We start from the raw sequence: 20211 nt of genomic DNA on the forward strand, positions 1-20211 counted from the left end.
TCTGGGTCTGGGTCTGCCCCTCCTGAAGGGGTCAGGGTCTGGGTCTGGGTCTGTCCCTCCTGAAGGGGTCTGGGTCTGGGTCTGGGTCTGGGTCTGTCCCTCCTGAAGGGGTCAGGGTCTGGGTCTGGGTCTGTCCCTCCTGAAGGGGTCAGGGTCTGGGTCTGTCCCTCCTGAAGGGGTCTGGGTCTGGGTCTGTCCCTCCTGAAGGGGTCTGGGTCAGGGTCTGGGTCTGCCCCTCCTGAAGGGGTCTGGGTCTGGGTCTGGGTCTGGGTCTGCCCCTCCTGAAGGGGTCTGGGTCTGGGTCTGGGTCTGCCCCTCCTGAAGGGGTCAGGGTCTGGGTCTGGGTCTGGGTCTGCCCCTCCTGAAGGGGTCAGGGTCTGGGTCTGGGTCTGGGTCTGTCCCTCCTGAAGGGGTCTGGGTCAGGGTCTGGGTCTGGGTCTGGGTCTGCCCTCCTGAAGGGGTCTGGGTCAGGGTCTGGGTCTGGGTCTGGGTCTGCCCCTCCTGAAGGGATCTGGGTCAGGGTCTGGGTCTGGGTCTGGGTCTGTCCCTCCTGAAGGGGTCTGGGTCAGGGTCTGTGTCAGGGTCTGGGTCTGGGTCTGTCCCTCCTGAAGGGGTCAGGGTCTGGGTCTGGGTCTGCCCCTCCTGAAGGGGTCTGGGTCAGGGTCTGGGTCTGTCCCTCCTGAAGGGGTCTGGGTCTGGGTCTGGGTCTGCCCCTCCTGAAGGGGTCTGGGTCAGGGTCTGGGTCTGTCCCTCCTGAAGGGGTCTGGGTCTGGGTCTGTCCCTCCTGAAGGGGTCAGGGTCTGGGTCTGTCCCTCCTGAAGGGGTCTGGGTCAGGGTCTGGGTCTGCCCCTCCTGAAGGGGTCTGGGTCTGGGTCTGGGTCTGGGTCTGCCCCTCCTGAAGGGGTCAGGGTCTGGGTCTGGGTCTGTCCCTCCTGAAGGGGTCAGGGTCTGGGTCTGCCCCTCCTGAAGGGGTCTGGGTCAGGGTCTGGGTCAGGGTCTGGGTCTGGGTCTGGGTCAGGGTCTGGGTCTGCCCCTCCTGAAGGGGTCTGGGTCAGGGTCTGGGTCAGGGTCTGGGTCTGGGTCTGGGTCTGGGTCTGCCCCTCCTGAAGGGGTCTGGGTCAGGGTCTGGGTCAGGGTCTGGGTCTGGGTCTGGGTCTGGGTCTGCCCCTCCTGAAGGGGTCTGGGTCAGGGTCTGGGTCAGGGTCTGGGTCTGGGTCTGGGTCTGGGTCTGGGTCTGCCCCTCCTGAAGGGGTCTGGGTCTGGGTCTGGGTCTGGGTCTGCCCCTCCTGAAGGGGTCTGGGTCTGGGTCTGGGTCTGCCCCTCCTGAAGGGGTCTGGGTCTGGGTCTGGGTCTGCCCCTCCTGAAGGGGTCTGGGTCTGGGTCTGGGTCTGCCCCTCCTGAAGGGGTCAGGGTCTGGGTCTGGGTCTGGGTCTGTCCCTCCTGAAGGGGTCTGGGTCTGGGTCTGGGTCTGTCCCTCCTGAAGGGGTCTGGGTCAGGGTCTGGGTCTGTCCCTCCTGAAGGGGTCTGGGTCTGGGTCTGGGTCTGCCCCTCCTGAAGGGGTCTGGGTCAGGGTCTGGGTCTGCCCCTCCTGAAGGGGTCTGGGTCAGGGTCTGGGTCTGTCCCTCCTGAAGGGGTCTGGGTCAGGGTCTGGGTCTGCCCCTCCTGAAGGGGTCTGGGTCTGGGTCTGGGTCTGGGTCTGCCCCTCCTGAAGGGGTCTGGGTCTGGGTCTGGGTCTGCCCCTCCTGAAGGGGTCAGGGTCTGGGTCTGGGTCTGGGTCTGCCCCTCCTGAAGGGGTCAGGGTCTGGGTCTGGGTCTGGGTCTGTCCCTCCTGAAGGGGTCTGGGTCAGGGTCTGGGTCTGGGTCTGGGTCTGCCCCTCCTGAAGGGGTCTGGGTCAGGGTCTGGGTCTGGGTCTGGGTCTGCCCCTCCTGAAGGGATCTGGGTCAGGGTCTGGGTCTGGGTCTGGGTCTGTCCCTCCTGAAGGGGTCTGGGTCAGGGTCTGTGTCAGGGTCTGGGTCTGGGTCTGTCCCTCCTGAAGGGGTCAGGGTCTGGGTCTGGGTCTGTCCCTCCTGAAGGGGTCAGGGTCTGGGTCTGGGTCTGCCCCTCCTGAAGGGGTCTGGGTCAGGGTCTGGGTCTGTCCCTCCTGAAGGGGTCTGGGTCTGGGTCTGGGTCTGCCCCTCCTGAAGGGGTCTGGGTCAGGGTCTGGGTCTGTCCCTCCTGAAGGGGTCTGGGTCAGGGTCTGGGTCTGCCCCTCCTGAAGGGGTCTGGGTCTGGGTCTGGGTCTGGGTCTGCCCCTCCTGAAGGGGTCTGGGTCAGGGTCTGGGTCAGGGTCTGGGTCTGGGTCTGGGTCTGGGTCTGCCCCTCCTGAAGGGGTCTGGGTCTGGGTCTGGGTCAGGGTCTGGGTCTGCCCCTCCTGAAGGGGTCTGGGTCAGGGTCTGGGTCAGGGTCTGGGTCTGGGTCTGGGTCTGGGTCTGCCCCTCCTGAAGGGGTCTGGGTCTGGGTCTGGGTCTGGGTCTGCCCCTCCTGAAGGGGTCTGGGTCTGGGTCTGGGTCTGCCCCTCCTGAAGGGGTCTGGGTCTGGGTCTGGGTCTGCCCCTCCTGAAGGGGTCTGGGTCTGGGTCTGGGTCTGCCCCTCCTGAAGGGGTCAGGGTCTGGGTCTGGGTCTGGGTCTGTCCCTCCTGAAGGGGTCTGGGTCTGGGTCTGGGTCTGTCCCTCCTGAAGGGGTCTGGGTCAGGGTCTGGGTCTGTCCCTCCTGAAGGGGTCTGGGTCTGGGTCTGGGTCTGTCCCTCCTGAAGGGGTCTGGGTCAGGGTCTGGGTCTGCCCCTCCTGAAGGGGTCAGGGTCTGGGTCTGTCCCTCCTGAAGGGGTCTGGGTCAGGGTCTGGGTCTGCCCCTCCTGAAGGGGTCTGGGTCTGGGTCTGGGTCTGCCCCTCCTGAAGGGGTCAGGGTCTGGGTCTGGGTCTGGGTCTGTCCCTCCTGAAGGGGTCTGGGTCAGGGTCTGGGTCTGGGTCTGGGTCTGCCCCTCCTGAAGGGGTCTGGGTCAGGGTCTGGGTCTGGGTCTGGGTCTGCCCCTCCTGAAGGGATCTGGGTCAGGGTCTGGGTCTGGGTCTGGGTCTGTCCCTCCTGAAGGGGTCAGGGTCTGTGTCTGTCCCTCCTGAAGGGGTCAGGGTCTGGGTCTGGGTCTGTCCCTCCTGAAGGGGTCAGGGTCTGGGTCTGGGTCTGTCCCTCCTGAAGGGGTCAGGGTCTGGGTCTGTCCCTCCTGAAGGGGTCTGGGTCAGGGTCTGGGTCTGCCCCTCCTGAAGGGGTCTGGGTCTGGGTCTGGGTCTGGGTCTGCCCCTCCTGAAGGGGTCTGGGTCTGGGTCTGGGTCTGCCCCTCCTGAAGGGGTCTGGGTCTGGGTCTGGGTCTGGGTCTGTCCCTCCTGAAGGGGTCAGGGTCTGGGTCTGCCCCTCCTGAAGGGGTCTGGGTCTGGGTCTGGGTCTGCCCCTCCTGAAGGGGTCTGGGTCTGGGTCTGGGTCTGCCCCTCCTGAAGGGGTCAGGGTCTGGGTCTGGGTCTGGGTCTGTCCCTCCTGAAGGGGTCAGGGTCTGGGTCTGTCCCTCCTGAAGGGGTCTGGGTCTGGGTCTGGGTCTGTCCCTCCTGAAGGGGTCTGGGTCTGGGTCTGGGTCTGTCCCTCCTGAAGGGGTCTGGGTCTGTCCCTCCTGAAGGGGTCTGGGTCTGTCCCTCCTGAAGGGGTCTGGGTCTGGGTCTGCCCCTCCTGAAGGGGTCTGGGTCTGGGTCTGCCCCTCCTGAAGGGGTCAGGGTCTGGGTCTGTCCCTCCTGAAGGGGTCTGGGTCTGTCCCTCCTGAAGGGGTCAGGGTCTGGGTCTGGGTCTGTCCCTCCTGAAGGGGTCAGGGTCTGGGTCTGTCCCTCCTGAAGGGGTCTGGGTCTGGGTCTGCCCCTCCTGAAGGGGTCAGGGTCTGGGTCTGGGTCTGGGTCTGTCCCTCCTGAAGGGGTCTGGGTCAGGGTCTGGGTCTGTCCCTCCTGATGTGGCCACAGAGCCTCACTTTAAAATATCTTCAGCTCTTAAAGCTAGGGTTGGCGATCTTGGAAAACTAGCATGTAGCACGAATGTAGCATCTCCCCAAGGCTCCGCCCAGCTCCCACCCCATTGGAGGAGCTCCGTTGGGAGCGGAGACGCAGAGACGTTCCGCGTCCAGTGCGTTCCTGGCGTAACCTGTCCTCAGCGCTTCGTTTCTTCGTTTTTCTTTATTTGCACTACGCCAAGATCTGGCGCACTCACCGGTAAGTAAAGCCCCAAACATTCTTCTCCGCCGTTCTGCAACGACGCTCCGTCCTTCTACGCTGCACTGAATCAGGGTCAGTGCACGCCATTGACATGTACGCGCAGGGGGCAGGTCGAACGGCGAAGGGATTTGATTGGTTTTAAAAAAGGTGTCCCGTCAAGACGATTGGTTGCTGTTTTTCCCGTTTTCCTCCTGCTGTAGATAGCGGATATTTTCCAAACTACTTTAAGAACACGCTATGAATTGTTTCCCATCGGGTCATAAAGATCATTTTAACCAGTATTTAAAAAAATGTATCTCATTCAAATCGCCAACCCTAGCTTTAAAGGTTGTCAGAAAGCTCCTGACTCAGTCGTCCTTCTTTGACCTTTCAGACCCTTCAGACCTTCTTTCTGTGAGGTCCAGTAAGTCCACCGTCCGGGGGACTTCCTGGACCGTCCGGTGGACTTCCTGGAGCAGAACGGGGTTTCTTTTCAGGCTACAGAACTCCTTGTGGGCTGCAGGAGGGTCCCGGTGTCGGGCGCGGCTCACCTGTCTGCCGTCCAGTTCGATCTGGAAGTTCTTGGCGGACTCTTGGGTGACTCGGCCTCCGAAGTCCAGCTGGTAGACCTGCGTGGCCTCGTTCCAGAGCGGCTGCTTGTTGGCCATCACGTAGACGAAGCCCTGGCTGCCCAGGCTGCGGTCCTCGCGCTCGCTGGCCTTGCGGCACTTGATCTCCTCCAGCTCGCTGGCCATGCGCAGACTGCGCTTGTTCTTCCAGCTCTTCTTTCCGCTCTGGTTCTGGTTCATGAGCTCGTCGCCGCTGATGAACAGTTCCGGCTCGCTCTCCGAGCTGTCCTGGAACTCGTTGGTGGTCCTGCTCATCTTCTTGGTTTTGTTGAGCTGCTCTCTCTGTCCCTTGGGCTTCTTCTTGTCCCTGCCGCTCAGCCTGGGGCTGGAGATGAGGGTGTTGAAGTCGGACAGGGCCCGTCCGTCCTTTCGGGACTTGCCCTCGGAGACCGTGGTCATGTTGGCCTCCTCGGCCCTGCTGTCCAGTCGCTTCCGGCTCTTCTTGCTGAAGCGCTCCGACTCCTGTGGGACGGGGCTCTCGTTCAGGGATGAAGGCTCGGGAAAGTTGTTGGCGGACTCTGCTAGATCTTCTGTGGCACTGTTGGATGGTGGCAACTCAGTGGGCGGAGGAGGAGGGGGGAGAGGTGGTGGTGGGGGCGGAACAGTTGGAGGAGGTGGGGAAAGGATTGGTTTTTCCAAAATCTGGTGAGTTTTAGTGGGGAGCGGAGGTGCTGGGGGGTCCTGCAGGGGAGGGGGGCAGGGGTAAGGGTTCCAGGGGTGAAGACTGACAGGATGGAGCTGGAGTCCAGAACAGGAGCTCGCCCCCGGGTAGAGCGGGGGGAGCGGGCAGCAAGTGATGTTAGTTAGATTAGGAGGGTAGCCTGGTGGCAAAACCAGATTCGGGTCCTGCTGAGCAAAGGGGACGGGACCGACCACCTCACTGGGGGAACACTGTGGTGGGGGGCTCTGTAAAGTCTGAAGCGGGGGTCCGCTGTGACCCATACTGGGAGGGAAAGGCGACAGGGATATCTGGTAGCCTGACGGAAAGGCCAGAGCGCCGGTGCTCGGACTGGTCGGAGGTTTAGTCGTGAGCACGAAGGGAAGCCGGGTCACGTCCAGGTGCTGAGCCTGGCTGATGATGATCGGGGGCTTGTGGGGTCCCGGCGGGCCAGCTAGCACTGTTTGTTCGGGGGGGAGCCAGAACTCCTCCGTGGTGGAGGGGTCCCACTGGTAGGGTGGAGGGCGCTTCACGGTCAGGCCGACGTCGCCCAGAGTCAGCTGCCGCACAGACTTCTCCAGGTGGCACTGCTGGCTCAACGTCTCGTCTTCAGTAAAAGCAGAGTTCACGTACACCGTTCGGTCCCGACTGTTATCCACCGTGCCCAGCAGGCTGTAGGAAGACTGGGAGGCCAGGGCGGAGGCGCCTTTGGATGTGAACGATGATGGTGCTATGATGGGCTCCCTTCCCCGGCGGGAAGTCCTGCCTCACCACGGTGCCCCCTGCGATGCCACTGCTGGTGGTCCCCCCACCGCTCACACTCACACTGGTGCTGCTGCTGTTGCTGCTGCACTGAGTGCATGTGTAGAGCGCAGAGGGCACCCTCTGCTGGTAGGAAAGTGCCAGTGCGCTGTTCATTTTAGCTTTGGTTGGAAGGGTTCTGGAGCTCTCCATCATCTGTGGCACTTTCAGCCCCACATCCCTCCGGTCACGGCGCAGGGTGGCGTGAATCAGACTGTTGTCCACTCTCTGTGGAGGAGGAAGCGTCGCAGTTCCCTGATTGGCAGGATCGGGGTAAGGAGGCGGGTCTCCGCTGGGTATGGAGTACCGTGGGACAGACAGTCGGCTTAATGTGGCCGAGCTGTACGGAAGTTGGATTTTCTTATTCTCTGAGGAAGTGACTTTGAGTGTGGCCGATCCGCCGATGCCGTGAACTGCGTACGCATTCTGGCTGCGAATGAGGCGCCTGCGGGGCCGGCAGACCTCCTCCACATTCCCACTGCTGTCGAAGGTGGTGATCCGTTCATAGCCCAGAGGCGTGGGGTACTGCAAGGTGACCGGGTGAAGCAGGAACTCATCCTTCTTGAGGCAGGGGTCCGGGGCCAAGACACTCGGGCTGTCACAGTTCGTGACCAGCGTTTGGGGAGTCGTGGCGGCCGTGACCGCCGCTGCCGCCACTGCAGACGCCACAGTGCCCGGATATGGAGGAGGAGGATTCACCTTCCGCATCTGAATCTCCACGGACCCTTCCGCGTCACTGAAGGATGGTGGCAAAGTCCGGGGCAGACTCGGCTTGACGGTGTGTCCGTGGTCCCCCGGTCGATCCCGGGCTCGGTGCCGGGGGGGGGGAATCTGAGGCAGAAGGTGGAGCTGCTGCAGGGCGATGGTCGGGTAGCCTGTCGGCGGAGGAGGCAGCGACATCTGCATCTTCAGCTGCTGCTGCATCTGCTGGTGCTGCCTCTGCATCTGCTGATGTTGCTGCTGGATCTGCTGGTGCTGCTGCTGCAGCTGCTGCTGCTGCTGCCGCATCTCCTGGATCTGCTGCCGAATCTGCTGCTGCTGCTGCTGCATCTGCTGCTGCTGCTGCTGCATCTGCTCGTGCTGCAGCTGCATCTGCTGCTGCTGCTGCTGAATCTGCTGTTGGTGCTGGAGTTGTTGGCTCGTGACTTGTGTTTGTTGCATTTGTTGGTGTTGCTGCTGCTGCTGTTGGTGCAGTGCCTGCTGATGGTGCAGCTGCTGCAGCTGCTGTTGCAGCTGCTGCTGCTGTTGTTGCAGTTGCTGTTGTTGTTGCAGCTGCTGTTGTTGCATTTGCTGTTGTTGTTGCTGCAGCTGCTGTTGTTGCATTTGTTGTTGTTGTTGTTGGAGCTGCTGTTGTTGCTGCAGCTGTTGTTGTTGCATTTGCTGTTGTTGTTGCTGCAGCTGCTGTTGTTGCAGATGCTGTTGTTGCAGATGCTGCTGCGACTGGTGATGCTGCTGCTGCTGCTGCTGCGTCTGATGGTGATGATGATGAATCTTCTGCGGCTGCGGTTGCGTCTGCATTTGCTGGGACTGTTTGGACAGCTGCTGCCGAGGCGGTTGTGGATGCGGCCGCTGCGGGTGGGGTTGCGGTGGGAGGTGGTGGGGTGGAGGTGGTGGGGGTAGAGTGCCCGGGAGAAGAGGGGACATTTCCAACCCGTTGAAGATTACTTGACCGGGGTTTGAGTATCTGGTGGGCACCGGATATGGCGTGGCCACAGGGTCCTGGCTACGATCGCCGACGGGTGCCGAAGCCGCAGCGGCGACTGCCGCCGCCGCCGTGGCCGTCGGGTTGGTGAGGACATCCAGCTGAATATTCTGATTGGCCAGAAGAGACTGCACCAGGCCAATGCTCTGGGTGGGCGACATGGCCTGAGCCGGGCTGTGGATGGGAGCGATGGGAATGTTGACCGTACAGGGAGGGTTGTCCCCCGCCACGCCCGACGGCCCCATCACTGCAGAGACAAGAAGGAGAGGGACGTCAGTCAGTCTGGCTCCAGGGGCCTCACACCTCGGCCTCCTGTGGCTCAGCTACACTCTGCTTTAGGTTTAAAGCAGAGCGGCCAACGGCTGGCAACGACTGGCAACGGCTGGCAACGACTGGCAACGACTGGCAACGACTGGCAACGGCTCTGTGTTGTGTCTCCACTAGAGGGAGCATAGTTGGAATGTAACAACGGAGGAAGGAGACGTAGTTACGTGATGGGCAAAACGGCGCTCGACTCCGACTCAGCGGAACGTCTCAGCCCTCAGCGCCCAAGCCGGCGGCAGCGTGAAGCCCCTCCCCCTCATAGCCGGGACATGGTGCAAGGTTTGAATGGTGGGACTGGTCAAAGCTCTTTTGGTAGGAGGTTTTCTCGGGGACAGCAGTCTCAGCAGGGATGCCCAGACTTCCTGTCCCTAGACCTCCCTGTCCCCAGACCTCCCTGTCCCCAGACTTCCTGTCCCCAGACTTCCTGTCCCTAGACCTCCCTGTCCCCAGACCTTCCTGTCCCCAGACCTCCTGTCCCCAGACTTCCTGTCCCCAGACCTTCCTTGAGGATCCCAAGGCGTTCCCAGTCCAGCCGAGACATAGTCCCTCCAGAGTGTCCTGGTCTTCCCCGGGTCCTCCTCCTGGTGGGACATGTCCAGGTCTCCTCCCAGGGAGGCTCCAGGAGGTTCCATCCTGAAGAGGAGCTGAGCTCCTCACTGCTCCTCTCCATGTGGAGGAGCAGCGGCTCTACTCCCAGCTCCTCCCCCTAGTGATGTAGCTCCTCCCCCTAGTGATGTAGCTCCTCCCCTGGTGATGTAGCCCCTCCCCCACTGATGTAGCTCCTCCCCTGGTGACGTAGCCCCTCCCCCTGTCTCTAAGGGAGTCCAGCCCCCCTACAGAGGAAGCTCATTTCAGCAGCTTGTATCTGGATCTGGTCCTCTGGTTCTGACCCAGACTCAGGACCAGAGGTGAGGGGGGGAACGTGGACTGACAGTGAATCCAGAGCTTCTTTCAGCTCCTTCTTCACCACGACGACCCAAACACTGCTCCACCCTCCTGTCAGCCTCTCCTCCACCCTCCTGTCAGTCTCTCCTCCATCCGTCCCTCACTGTGAACAAGACCCCAAGACACTTAAACTCCTCCATCTGGAGAGGACAGACCACCTTCTTCTGGCCCAGGACCAGGACCAGGGCCTCGGATCTGGAGGTTCTGATCCTCATCCCTGTCGCTTCACACTCAGCTGTAAACCGCCCCAGTGCATGATGGTCCAGGTTCGATGGAGCCAACAGGAGAACATCATCTGCAAAAAGCAAAGATCAAATCCTGTGGTCTGTGAACCAGTCCCCCTCCAGCTCCTGGTCCCTGAACCAGACCCCCTCCAGCTCCTGTTCCCTGAACCAGTCCCCCTCCAGCTCCTGTTCCCTGAACCAGTCCCCCTCCAGCTCCTGGTCCCTGAACCAGACCCCCTCCAGCTCCTGGTCCCTGAACCAGACCCCCTCCAGCTCCTGTTCCCTGAACCAGACCCCCTCCAGCTCCTGGTCCCTGAACCAGACCCCCTCCAGCTCCTGTTCCCTGAACCAGACCCCCTCCAGCTCCTGGTCCCTGAACCAGACCCCCTCCAGCTCCTGGTCCCTGAACCAGTCCCCTTCCAGCTCCTGGTCCCTGAACCAGACCCCCTCCAGCTCCTGGTCCCTGAACCAGACCCCCTCCAGCTCCTGGTCCCTGAACCAGTCCCCTTCCAGCTCCTGGTCCCTGAACCAGTCCCCTTCCAGCTCCTGGTCCCTGAACCAGACCCCCTCCAGCTCCTGACTGCAACCTAGAAATTCTGTCCATAAAGATTCTGAACAGAACCGGTCCAAAGTTCAGCCCTGCTGGAGTCCAACATGCACAGGGAACAGGTCTGACTTACTGCCGGCAATGTGGACCAGACTCCTGCTCCGGTCCTACAGAGAACAGATGGCCCTTAACAAGGGGCCCCGGACTCCGTACTCCCAGAGACCCCCAAAAGGCACCATGAGGGACGCGGTCGAACGCCTTCTCCAGGTCCACAAAACACATGGACTGGTTGGGCGAACTCCCACGAGCCCTCGAGCCCCTATGGAGGGTCTAGAGCTGGACCAGGGTTCTGCGAGGGTGGATAGAGTCTCCCTACTGACTTCAGTTTACCAAACTGACACTGCCTGGTTCAGGTCAGCACAGCCTGACAGAACCAGGACAGGAGGACCTGTGCTGGTTCTCAGTGCCCGTCGTACCCGGCAGGTCGTCCTCGTCCTCGCTGAAGACGTTGGGGTTGAACACAGGAAGGCTCAGGAAGTCGGTGGAAATCTTTCGTACTTCTGGGAGGTAGATCGTCATCTGTCTCGGTTGCAAGTGAAGCAAACTGGTCTTATAGATGACTGAAACGGAAGACGAGACAGAACCATGACAAGGAGAACATGAAGAACCGACACATGAAGCAACAAGCCCTCTGCTTCCAGGAGCCTTCAGGTGAAGGCGGAGGATCAGAGTGAGTCCTGGAAGGACCAGTTCTCCATGAGTCAGACTACCTGAAGGTTTGAGCTGGGTCTCTAATGGGTAAAGGGATCCAGGTCTATGGAAGACCGTCTGCATGAGAACATGATGTGGAACACGTCAGAACATCTCATCAGGGTGTCTCATCATGAGCGACGACGGCCACAACGAAGGCCTAACCGGTCCAATCAGGACCTCATGGTCTCACCTAGAAGTCATGGACTAACCTGGACCTCATGGTCCGACCCAGAAGTCATGGACCATCCTGGGATCATGGACTAACCTAGAAGTCATGGTCCATCCTGGGATCGTGGTCTAACCTGGCCCTCAGGGTCCAACCTAGAAGTCATGGTCCATCCTGGGATCGTGGTCTAACCTGGACCTCCTGGTCCACCACCTGGTGGTTGTGAGACCTTTACCTGCACCGAGGTTGGTGGGGAGGAAAGTCGCCAGTCCAACAATTTTGAACTTCGTCCCCCAGATGTTGGACGTGACCTGAGCCAGGTAGTTGTGCTGAAAGGAAAACCAAACAGAAACCAGCTTCATGATGGAAGCAGAGCAGAACCGTCACACAGGAGAACGTCTGCCAGAACCCGCTAGAACCCGGCAGTGGGATCCAGAACACGTGAGACCTGCATCCGGAAGCGGCTCACCTCCGTCAGTCCGTCCATGGAAAACTCTCGGCGGGTCAGACTCGGCGACCGGACTGCAGGCTTCTTGGTTGGTAACCGTGGCGACCTTTGACCTTCCTGATTGGCCCGTGAAAGTTTGGGAGATTTTCTTGATTCCATGTTGAACCTTTGTGACAGAAAGACGCCGTTTCAGTCAAGTCTCTGGAATTCAGTCCTGAAAAAGACCAACTGTCAAACTACAGCCGCTCCAAGCTCCTGGCTTTTCACCGTGACGTCCGACTGTTCCAACACTGAACCCCCATCTGCCCCGCCGGCCCCGTTCCTGCCCCGCCGGCCCCGTTCCTGCCCCGCCGGCCCCGTTCCTGCCCCGCCGGCCCCGTTCCTGTCCCGCCGGCCCCGTTCCTGCCCCACCGGCCCCGTTCCTGCCCCGCCGGCCCCGTTCCTGCACCGCTGCGTGCAGTGAGGGCAGTAGGACAGTAGGGGGCATTAGGGCAGTAGGGGGCAGTGCAGCGAGGGTAGTAGGGCAGTAGGGGGCAGTAGGGCATTAGGGCAGTGCAGTGAGGGTAGTAGGGCAGTAGGGGGCAGTACGGAGCTGCGCTCACCTGCTCCCTCGGGGCAGCTTGGGGGACTTCCTGCCCACCCAGTCGTCGCTGAGCTCCAGGTCGCTGGAGTCGGAGCAGTTGCAGCTGTCGGTGTAGGAAGCCATGGGGTTCACACACACCTCGTCTGGAGACCAGAACCAGAACCAGACCGGGTCACAGTCTGCTCCACCCACCTGTCCACCCACTCATCCACCTGTCTATCCATCCATCCATCCATCCATCCATCCACTCATCCCTGGCACTGCTGGGTCCAAACCGGTGCAGGACCTGCCGGGTCCAGACCCACCTGCTTTGCCGTCGGTTCTGGGGTCCATGATGAGGAACTCGGGCCGGAGCTTGCTGATGCGCCTCCCTTTGAGGATGGGCACCAGGCCCCCCAGGTACTCCAGGTACAGGGTGTAGCAGGGCCCCCCCGCCTCGGGGCCGTCCTCCGCCCGCTTCATGGTGCAGTGCAGCCGCTCGTTCCCGGCGGCCGGGTAGCTCACGAAGTCCCGGATGTTGTTGGGGTCCGGGATGGGGGGCTAGGAGAGAGAGCGGGATCAGATCGGCGGCGCCACCGGGGCGGGGAGGACCGGAGGACCGGAGAACCGGGAGAACCTTGATGGTGGGGATGAAGGCGGTGGTGACGTAGGAGCAGAGCAGCGACGGCATGTTGAGCTTCCCCACGTCCTTCTCCTCGCGCAGCGCGCTGGCGATGCCCTGCTGGCACAGCCGCTGCAGGCTGGCCACCCGGTGCTCCACCCGCACCACGAACAGCGCCGCGCCCGCCGCCAGGAACAGCCGCGAGTCCCGGTGGCCCCAGCACAGCCGGCTGATCGCCCTCTGCAGGGCGGCGGGGGGACGGCAGGACGGCGGGACGGCGGGATGGCAGGAGGAGGGGTGGAGGAGGGGAGGAGAACATTGTGAGAACGTTGTGAGGAGAACACCGTCAGGAGAACACCGTCAGGAGAACATCGTCAGGAGAACACCGTCAGGAGAACACCGTCAGGAGAACATTGTGAGAACGTTGTGAGGAGAACACCGTCAGGAGAACACCGTCAGGAGAACACCGTCAGGAGAACATCGTCAGGAGAACATTGTGAGGAGAACACCGTCAGGAGAACACCGTCAGGAGAACATTGTGAGAACGTTGTGAGGAGAACACCGTCAGGAGAACGTTGTGAGGAGAACACCGTCAGGAGAACACCGTCAGGAGAACACCGTCAGGAGAACACCGTCAGGAGAACATCGTCAGGAGAACATCGTCAGGAGAACATTGTGAGAACGTTGTGAGGAGAACACCGTCAGGAGAACGTTGTGAGGAGAACACCGTCAGGAGAACGTTGTGAGGAGAACACCGTCAGGAGAACACCGTCAGGAGAACACCGTCAGGAGAACATCGTCTGGAGAACATCGTCAGGAGAACACCGTCAGGAGAACATCGTCAGGAGAACATTGTGAGAACGTTGTGAGGAGAACACCGTCAGGAGAGCGTTGTGAGGAGAACACCGTCAGGAGAACATCTGCGGCTTGTGCAGCAGACAGCAGCTCCAGCCTTGTTCTCAGCGTTCCCCAGAGTCCCCAGAGGGCCGCCAGCAGTAGAACCGCTAACAGGTTAAACAGGTGGAACCAGCAGAGAACAGAACCGGAGGAACGTCCAGACGTTCCTCCGGTTTCTGTTCCGTTTCTATCAGCTCCAGTCAGTTTTCCATGACGTCCCATTTTGAAGAAGCAGGAATCACTTTATTTGTGTCTAATGGAGCCTCAGGGAGCCACGGGTTGAACACCCTGCTGGAGAACCTGCCAGTCTGTCCTGAATCGATCATGGTGGTGGGCGGTTGACCTCTGACCTGTGCCGTTGTCTCCAGGGTGTAGATGTGTTCTCCCTGGACGTTGTAGAACTTGACCAGGGCGTTCCTGGCGGCGGCGGCGGCGTCGGGCGCCGCGTGTCGCTCCAGGCCGGCCACGGCCAGCAGGTCCCCCTGCGAGCACCACTGAGCCTCCACGTCTGCAGAGAACCACCAGAACCACGTCAGAACCCCAGAACCCCACCGTGAGATCCAGACCCGTCCGGAACTTCAGGAACCGACGGCGCGAGCCGCCGCCCAGACCGATCAGTAACGCCACGATCAGCTGGAGCGGCAGCCCAGGGGGACCAGGAACCATCGAGAGCCACCAGGGACCATCAGGAACCCAGGAACCATCAGGAACCCAGGAACCACCAGGAACCACCAGGAACCACCATGCTTCAGTTCCACGTTCTGGCAGCCGTACGTTCCACACATGCAGAAGTCACACAAAGACCAGCACACATCATGAGAACCTCATGAGAACCACGACAAAGACCAACACACAGAACCACAACAGAACCACGCAGAACCATGAAGGAACCCAAACCCTGACCTCAGTCCCAGTTCTAGTCCTGATCTCTGAATGAGCACATGGGGGACTCTGTGTCCCCTCAGGGGGAGGTGGTGTGGGTGGAGCTGGAGGGGGTGGGTCGTGGCTCCTGTCTTGACCTGGCTGATCCCGGGTCTCTGGTTCCAGGCCGGTTCCAGCTGCCATCCCAGCTGCCCACGTGCCTCTGAGCAACTCTCAGCCTGGACTCCGGTCTGCTTCCCAGACACGGAACCGGTTCTCCAGAAATCCAGAGATCCAGTCCCTGAACCCGGACCTGACAGGATCTGCTTTCCTGCTCTGACCTCCATCTTCCACCCGCAACCTCCTCCTGCACCTCCAGCCTCCACCCCCACCTGCTGGCCAAAGCCTCTGCACTCAACCACAACACTCGGGTGATGGACTGACTCGGGCGATGGACTGACTCAGGTGATGGACTGACTCGGGCGATGGACTGACTCGGGCGATGGACTGACTCGGGCGATGGACTGACTCGGGCGATGGACTGACTCGGGCGATGGACTGACTCACGTGATGGACTGACACGGGCGATGGACTGACTCGGGCGATGGACTGACTCACGTGATGGACTGACACGGGCGATGGACTGACTCGGGCGATGGACTGACTCGGGCGATGGACTGACTCGGGCGACGGACTGACTCGGGCGATGGACTGACTCACGTGATGGACTGACTCGGGCGATGGACTGACTCGAGCGATGGACTGACTCGGGCGATGGACTGACTCGGGCGACGGACTGACTCGGGCGACGGACTGACTCGGGAGACGGACTGACTCGGGTGATGGACTGACTCGGGCGATGGACTGACTCGGGCGATGGGCTGACTCGGGAGATGGACTGACTCGGGAGATGGACTGACTCGGGTGATGGACTGACTCGGGTAATGGACTGACTCGGGTGATGGACTGACTCGGGTGATGGACTGACTCGGGCGACGGACTGACTCGGGTGATGGACTGACTCGGGCGATGGACTGACTCGGGCGATGGGCTGACTCGGGAGATGGACTGACTCGGGAGATGGACTGACTCGGGTGATGGACTGACTCGGGTAATGGACTGACTCGGGTGATGGACTGACTCGGGAGATGGACTGACTCGGGTGATGGACTGACTCGGGTGATGGACTGACTCGGGCGACGGACTGACTCGGGTGATGGACTGACTTGGGTAATGGACTGACTCGGGCGATGGGCTGACTCGGGAGATGGACTGACTCGGGTGATGGACTGACTCGGGTGATGGACTGACTCGGGTGATGGACTGACTCGGGCGATGGACTGACTCGGGAGATGGACTGACTCGGGTGATGGACTGACTCGGGCGATGGACTGACTCGGGCGATGGACTGACTCGGGTGATGGACTGACTCGGCCGATGGACTGACTCGGGTGATGGACTGACTCGGCCGATGGACTGACTCGGGAGATGGACTGACTCGGGTGATGGACTGACTCGGGCGATGGACTGACTCGGGCGACGGACTGACTCGGCCGATGGACTGACTCGGGTGATGGACTGACTTGGGTAATGGACTGACTCAGGCGATGGACTGACTCAGGTGATGGACTGACTCGGGCGATGGACTGACTCGGGCGATGGACTGACTCGGGCGATGGACTGACTCGGGCGATGGACTGACTCAGGTGATGGACTGACTCGGCCGATGGACTGACTCGGCCGATGGACTGACTCAGGTGATGGACTGACTCGGGTGATGGACTGACTCGGGTGATGGACTGACTTGGGCGATGGTTCAACTGCCACTGCCACTGACCTTTGAGCCCGGAGCGGATGACGGCAGGTGAAAGGTCGTCGTAGTTGCTCATCAGGCTGATGTCTCCGGACAGGAAGGTGACGGTCAGCAGAGGCTTGACCCGCCGCGCTGGGACAGACGGACCGGGGGACAGACCGGGGGACACTGGTTAGTCCTGCTGCCGTGGAACCAGCGGGTTTTCCCGGTTCTCCGGCGGCGTCCCGGGTTCTGCCGGGACGTTTTAAAAAGCTTCACAGGGCATGAAATTCGTCAAAATTTTAACAGGCCCTCCACATTTTTTCAGCAGGTCCTCAGAAAATTTGAACAGGTCCTCACAAGTTTTAGCAGGTCCTTCATTTTCAATTTTGTAAAATGCTGATCAAAAACAGGATCCAGCAATATTTTTTTTTATTAAACAGTTGTATTTTGTTGTGCTTGTTTAGTTCTGTTTCTATCTGCTGCTCTGTGTCTGGGATGGGAGATCTTCTCATGCTGTATGGACCACCCTAAGCTGCGAATTTATAAAATGATTTCTATTTATTTTGCTGCAGGTATGCATGTTGCTAATTGCTGGTTGAAGCATCCCAGCTTTGACTAGTTCCTTTGGTGGTGGTGGCTCATTCACCCTGGAATCCATACCAGCACAAACCACATTTCATACCATGTCGTTGCTCCCAGTTGAAACTAAATATTTTAGCTAAGATCCTGCTGATGGCTGTGAATGTCAGTGTAGATTCTGATTCTATTCAGGTCTTAAAAAGCTAGGGTTGGCGATTTGAATGAGATACATTTTTTTAAATACTGGTTAAAATCTTTATGACCCGATGGGAAACAATTCATAGCGTGTTCTTAAAGCTGGAGTCCGGAGTTTCCGTTCGTTTCCAACATATGAATCATTTTTCAACAGAGCTTCAGTGTGTCAGTCTGGTTCAATACTACAATATAATATCAGCATAAAGCAACATAAAAATGTATTTATGAGCCCCGCCTTCGTCTCATAGACCCCCATGTTATCCGAAAAAGCGCCGGTCAGCTTCAGCCAATAGATTTCGAGCTTCCGCCTTGTCCTGTTGTCAATCAAAGTGTGGAGCAGCCAGAGAGCACGTCGCTCGCCCAGCAGGGGAGAGTTAGCTCTGCAGCAGATATATCCACCGTCTGCTGAACGTCCACCGTAAACAGCTCAACATGGAGGATGCTGCAGGACTGGAGGCTCTCATTTTCACCTGACGGATAATAGCGTGCACAATTAAAGGGGCGTGGCTTGGTCGCTCATGAAAGCAGAGGGAGGGCGGAGCCTCGAGATGTTGGATTAAAAAAACTTCTCTCTTTCAAAACTCCGGACACGAACTTTAAAGTAGTTTGGAAAATATCCGCTATCTACAGCAGGAGGAAAACGGGAAAAACAGCAACCAATCGTCTTGACGGGACACCTTTTTTTAAACCAATGAAATCCCTTCGCCGTTCGACCTGCCCCCTGCGCGTACATGTCAATGGCGTGCACTGACCCTGGTTCAGTGCAGCGTAGAAGGACGGAGCGTCGTTGCAGAACGGCGGAGAAGAATGTTTGGGGCTTTACTTACCGCTGAGTGCGCCATGCTTGGCGTAGTGCAAATAAAGAAAAATGAAGAAACGAAGCGCTGAGGACAGGTTACGCCAGGAACGCACTGGACGTGGAAGTGCTGCGCGCGGAACGTCTCTGCGTCTCCGCTCCCAACGGAGCTCCTCCAATGGGGTGGGAGCTGGGCGGAGCCTTGGGGAGATGCTACATTCGTGCTACATGCTAGTTTTCCCAAGATCGCCAACCCTAGCTTTAATCTGACCCGGTTTTGTCTGTGCATGTATCAGACCCTGGAGGACCAGTAGACCCTGGAGGACCAGTAGACCCTGGAGGACCAGTAGACCCTGGAGGACCAGTAGACCCTGGAGGACCAGTAGACCCTGGAGGACCAGTAGACCCTGGAGGACCTCTCTCACTGATGTTCATTGACGTCGTTCTGTATTTGCGCCCATGCCTGCAGCTGCGATTGCCTCATTCAGGGCTGGAGAACTGTAGCATCGCAGTAAATCAGTAACTGTTTGGCAGATTTACATATTCACAGTTACTACTGTTCACACCCACTGCTGTCATCGTGTTCTGAAGTCTTTGTTGTTTGGAGTTCACAGCAGTGCTGGAATCAAGCAGTACCTCCTTCACTCCAGCAGAGGGCGCATTGTGGTTGTTAGATGCATGGTGCAGCGTGAAGCACAGAGAAGAAGAATGCAAAAAATGGAACCCAAGAGTTACGAGGCGTGTTGGTTATGATTGATTCATTAAAAGAGAAGCGGCGCAATTTCATGATAGAAAAGCCAACAGGCGGTCCGGACCTGCTCATATGGACCTAACCGGCGGAGATTCGATTTTAATCGGTCCCGCCGCCATTTATAGGGAATTTCATGCCCCGCTTCAGTTTCAGTCACCGTCCCGGACGGGACGAGTGTCCGCCGGCCACGGCCTGGAAGCCGTGTGGAGAACCTGGACGTTCGGCCGGCGGTGCCGGTGAGTTCCTTCCGATTGCAGCAGCTTCAGTTCTCCACAGGCTCCTCCCCTCGTCGAGGTCGGAGACCTGAGCGCTCACCAGGGGCCGTCCGCTGCTCAGCCCTGCTCACCCCCCGACCTCCACTGACCCTCCGACCCCCCACTGACCCCCCATTGACCCCCCCCTACCCCCGTTCCAGGCAGCAGAATGGGTAGGTGGCGGGTCTGGGTATCGGGCCGTACGATACTAGTGCCGGTATCGGCACCCCCCCCGGCGGCCGGTACCTAGCGGCAGGACGCTGTCGTCGGAGTCGGTGTCGCTCTCCGTGCTGTCCTCCACAGGAAGTCGGGACAGTTCCAGGACATTCCGACGATCCCGTCCGACTCGTGCAGGAGGACGTGGGCGAGCATCGCCCGTGGCAGTCCATGACGTGACCTGACCGTCCGCCGTCCCGAACAGGACTGAGGGGGGACGGGGGGACGGGCGTCAGCCTGGGGGACTGGCAAGACGGCGGGGGCGGGTCCCGGTGCCGGTCCCGGTCCTACCTGCTGGTCGTCGGGCGTCCAGATCCCGCAGGTGATCTGCTCTCCAGGTTGATCTCGGAGGACCAGTGTCTCTGTCCGCTGACCGAGCCCACCAGCAACGAAGCCGTCCCGGTAGGCGATCAGCGCCTGAGTCCCGTCGTGGGACCAGGTGAAGTCGCTCACCTGCAGCGGGGACAGCGGCAGCTCACCTGACCCGCCTCCAGGGGGGCTGGAGAGAGCAGGGTGGAGAGAGCGGGTGGAGCGAGCAGGGTGGAGAGAGCAGGGTGGAGAGAGCGGGGGAGAGAGGGCGAGTAGCTAGAGTGAGCAGGGTGGAGAGAGCAGGGTGGAGAGAGCAGGGGGAGAGAGCAAGGTGGAGAGAGCAGGGTGGAGGAGAGGGCTAGCTAGAGAGAGCAGGGTGGAGAGAGCAGGGTGGAGAGAGCAGGTGGAGAGAGCAAGGTGGAGAGAGCAGGGGGGAGAGAGGGCTAGCTAGAGAGCAGGGTGGAGAGAGCAGGGTGGAGAGAGGGTGGGAGAGAGGGCTAGCTAGAGAGAGCAGGGTGGAGAGAGCAAGGTGAGAGAGCAGGGTGGAGAGAGCAGGGTGGAGCAGAGGAACAGCGGGGTGGAGTTGGGTGTCTGCTGATTGAGGGACAGTTAATGAGAAACTTTAAGTAGCAGCAGTGACTGTAGAACCACCCTCCAGCTCCACCTAAACCTGATGGATGAGTTCTCTTTCTCCACCAGCGGTCAGACTCTTGACTGATTCTCTCTTCTCTGAATGAACTGTAGTGTTGCTTGTTTCAGAGGTCAGAGGTCACCTGGGCTCCTCGGTCGTTCACCAGCTCCACCGACCAGCGACCCTTCGTATGGATCCACACGAAGATCCCGCCTCCATGTCGCAGGTGGCCAGCTTTGGAAGGGCTCATTCCAGCGCACAGCACCCACCTGCGCACACACACCACACC

At 60.0% G+C, this 20211-nt stretch overlaps 1 protein-coding gene across 1 annotated transcript in view; it reads right to left on the minus strand.

Moving 5' to 3' along the window:
• The window catches only part of LOC115384715 (tubby-related protein 4-like), a 20809-nt gene extending 637 nt beyond the window's left edge, over nucleotides 1-20172 (minus strand). Inside the window, 14 exon segments of the mRNA XM_030086957.1 lie at nucleotides 4809-6257; nucleotides 6259-8294; nucleotides 10564-10707; nucleotides 11242-11335; nucleotides 11476-11620; nucleotides 12057-12180; nucleotides 12343-12577; nucleotides 12654-12878; nucleotides 13886-14043; nucleotides 16234-16341; nucleotides 19013-19069; nucleotides 19072-19189; nucleotides 19274-19435; nucleotides 20065-20172. Of these exon segments, the coding sequence (XP_029942817.1) occupies nucleotides 4809-6257; nucleotides 6259-8294; nucleotides 10564-10707; nucleotides 11242-11335; nucleotides 11476-11620; nucleotides 12057-12180; nucleotides 12343-12577; nucleotides 12654-12878; nucleotides 13886-14043; nucleotides 16234-16341; nucleotides 19013-19069; nucleotides 19072-19189; nucleotides 19274-19435; nucleotides 20065-20172 (5163 nt within the window).
• Nucleotides 20173-20211: the final 39 nt, after the last annotated feature.

Source organism: Salarias fasciatus, unplaced genomic scaffold, assembly GCF_902148845.1.
Source record: "Salarias fasciatus unplaced genomic scaffold, fSalaFa1.1, whole genome shotgun sequence".
Classification (NCBI taxonomy): Eukaryota; Metazoa; Chordata; class Actinopteri; order Blenniiformes; family Blenniidae; genus Salarias; species Salarias fasciatus.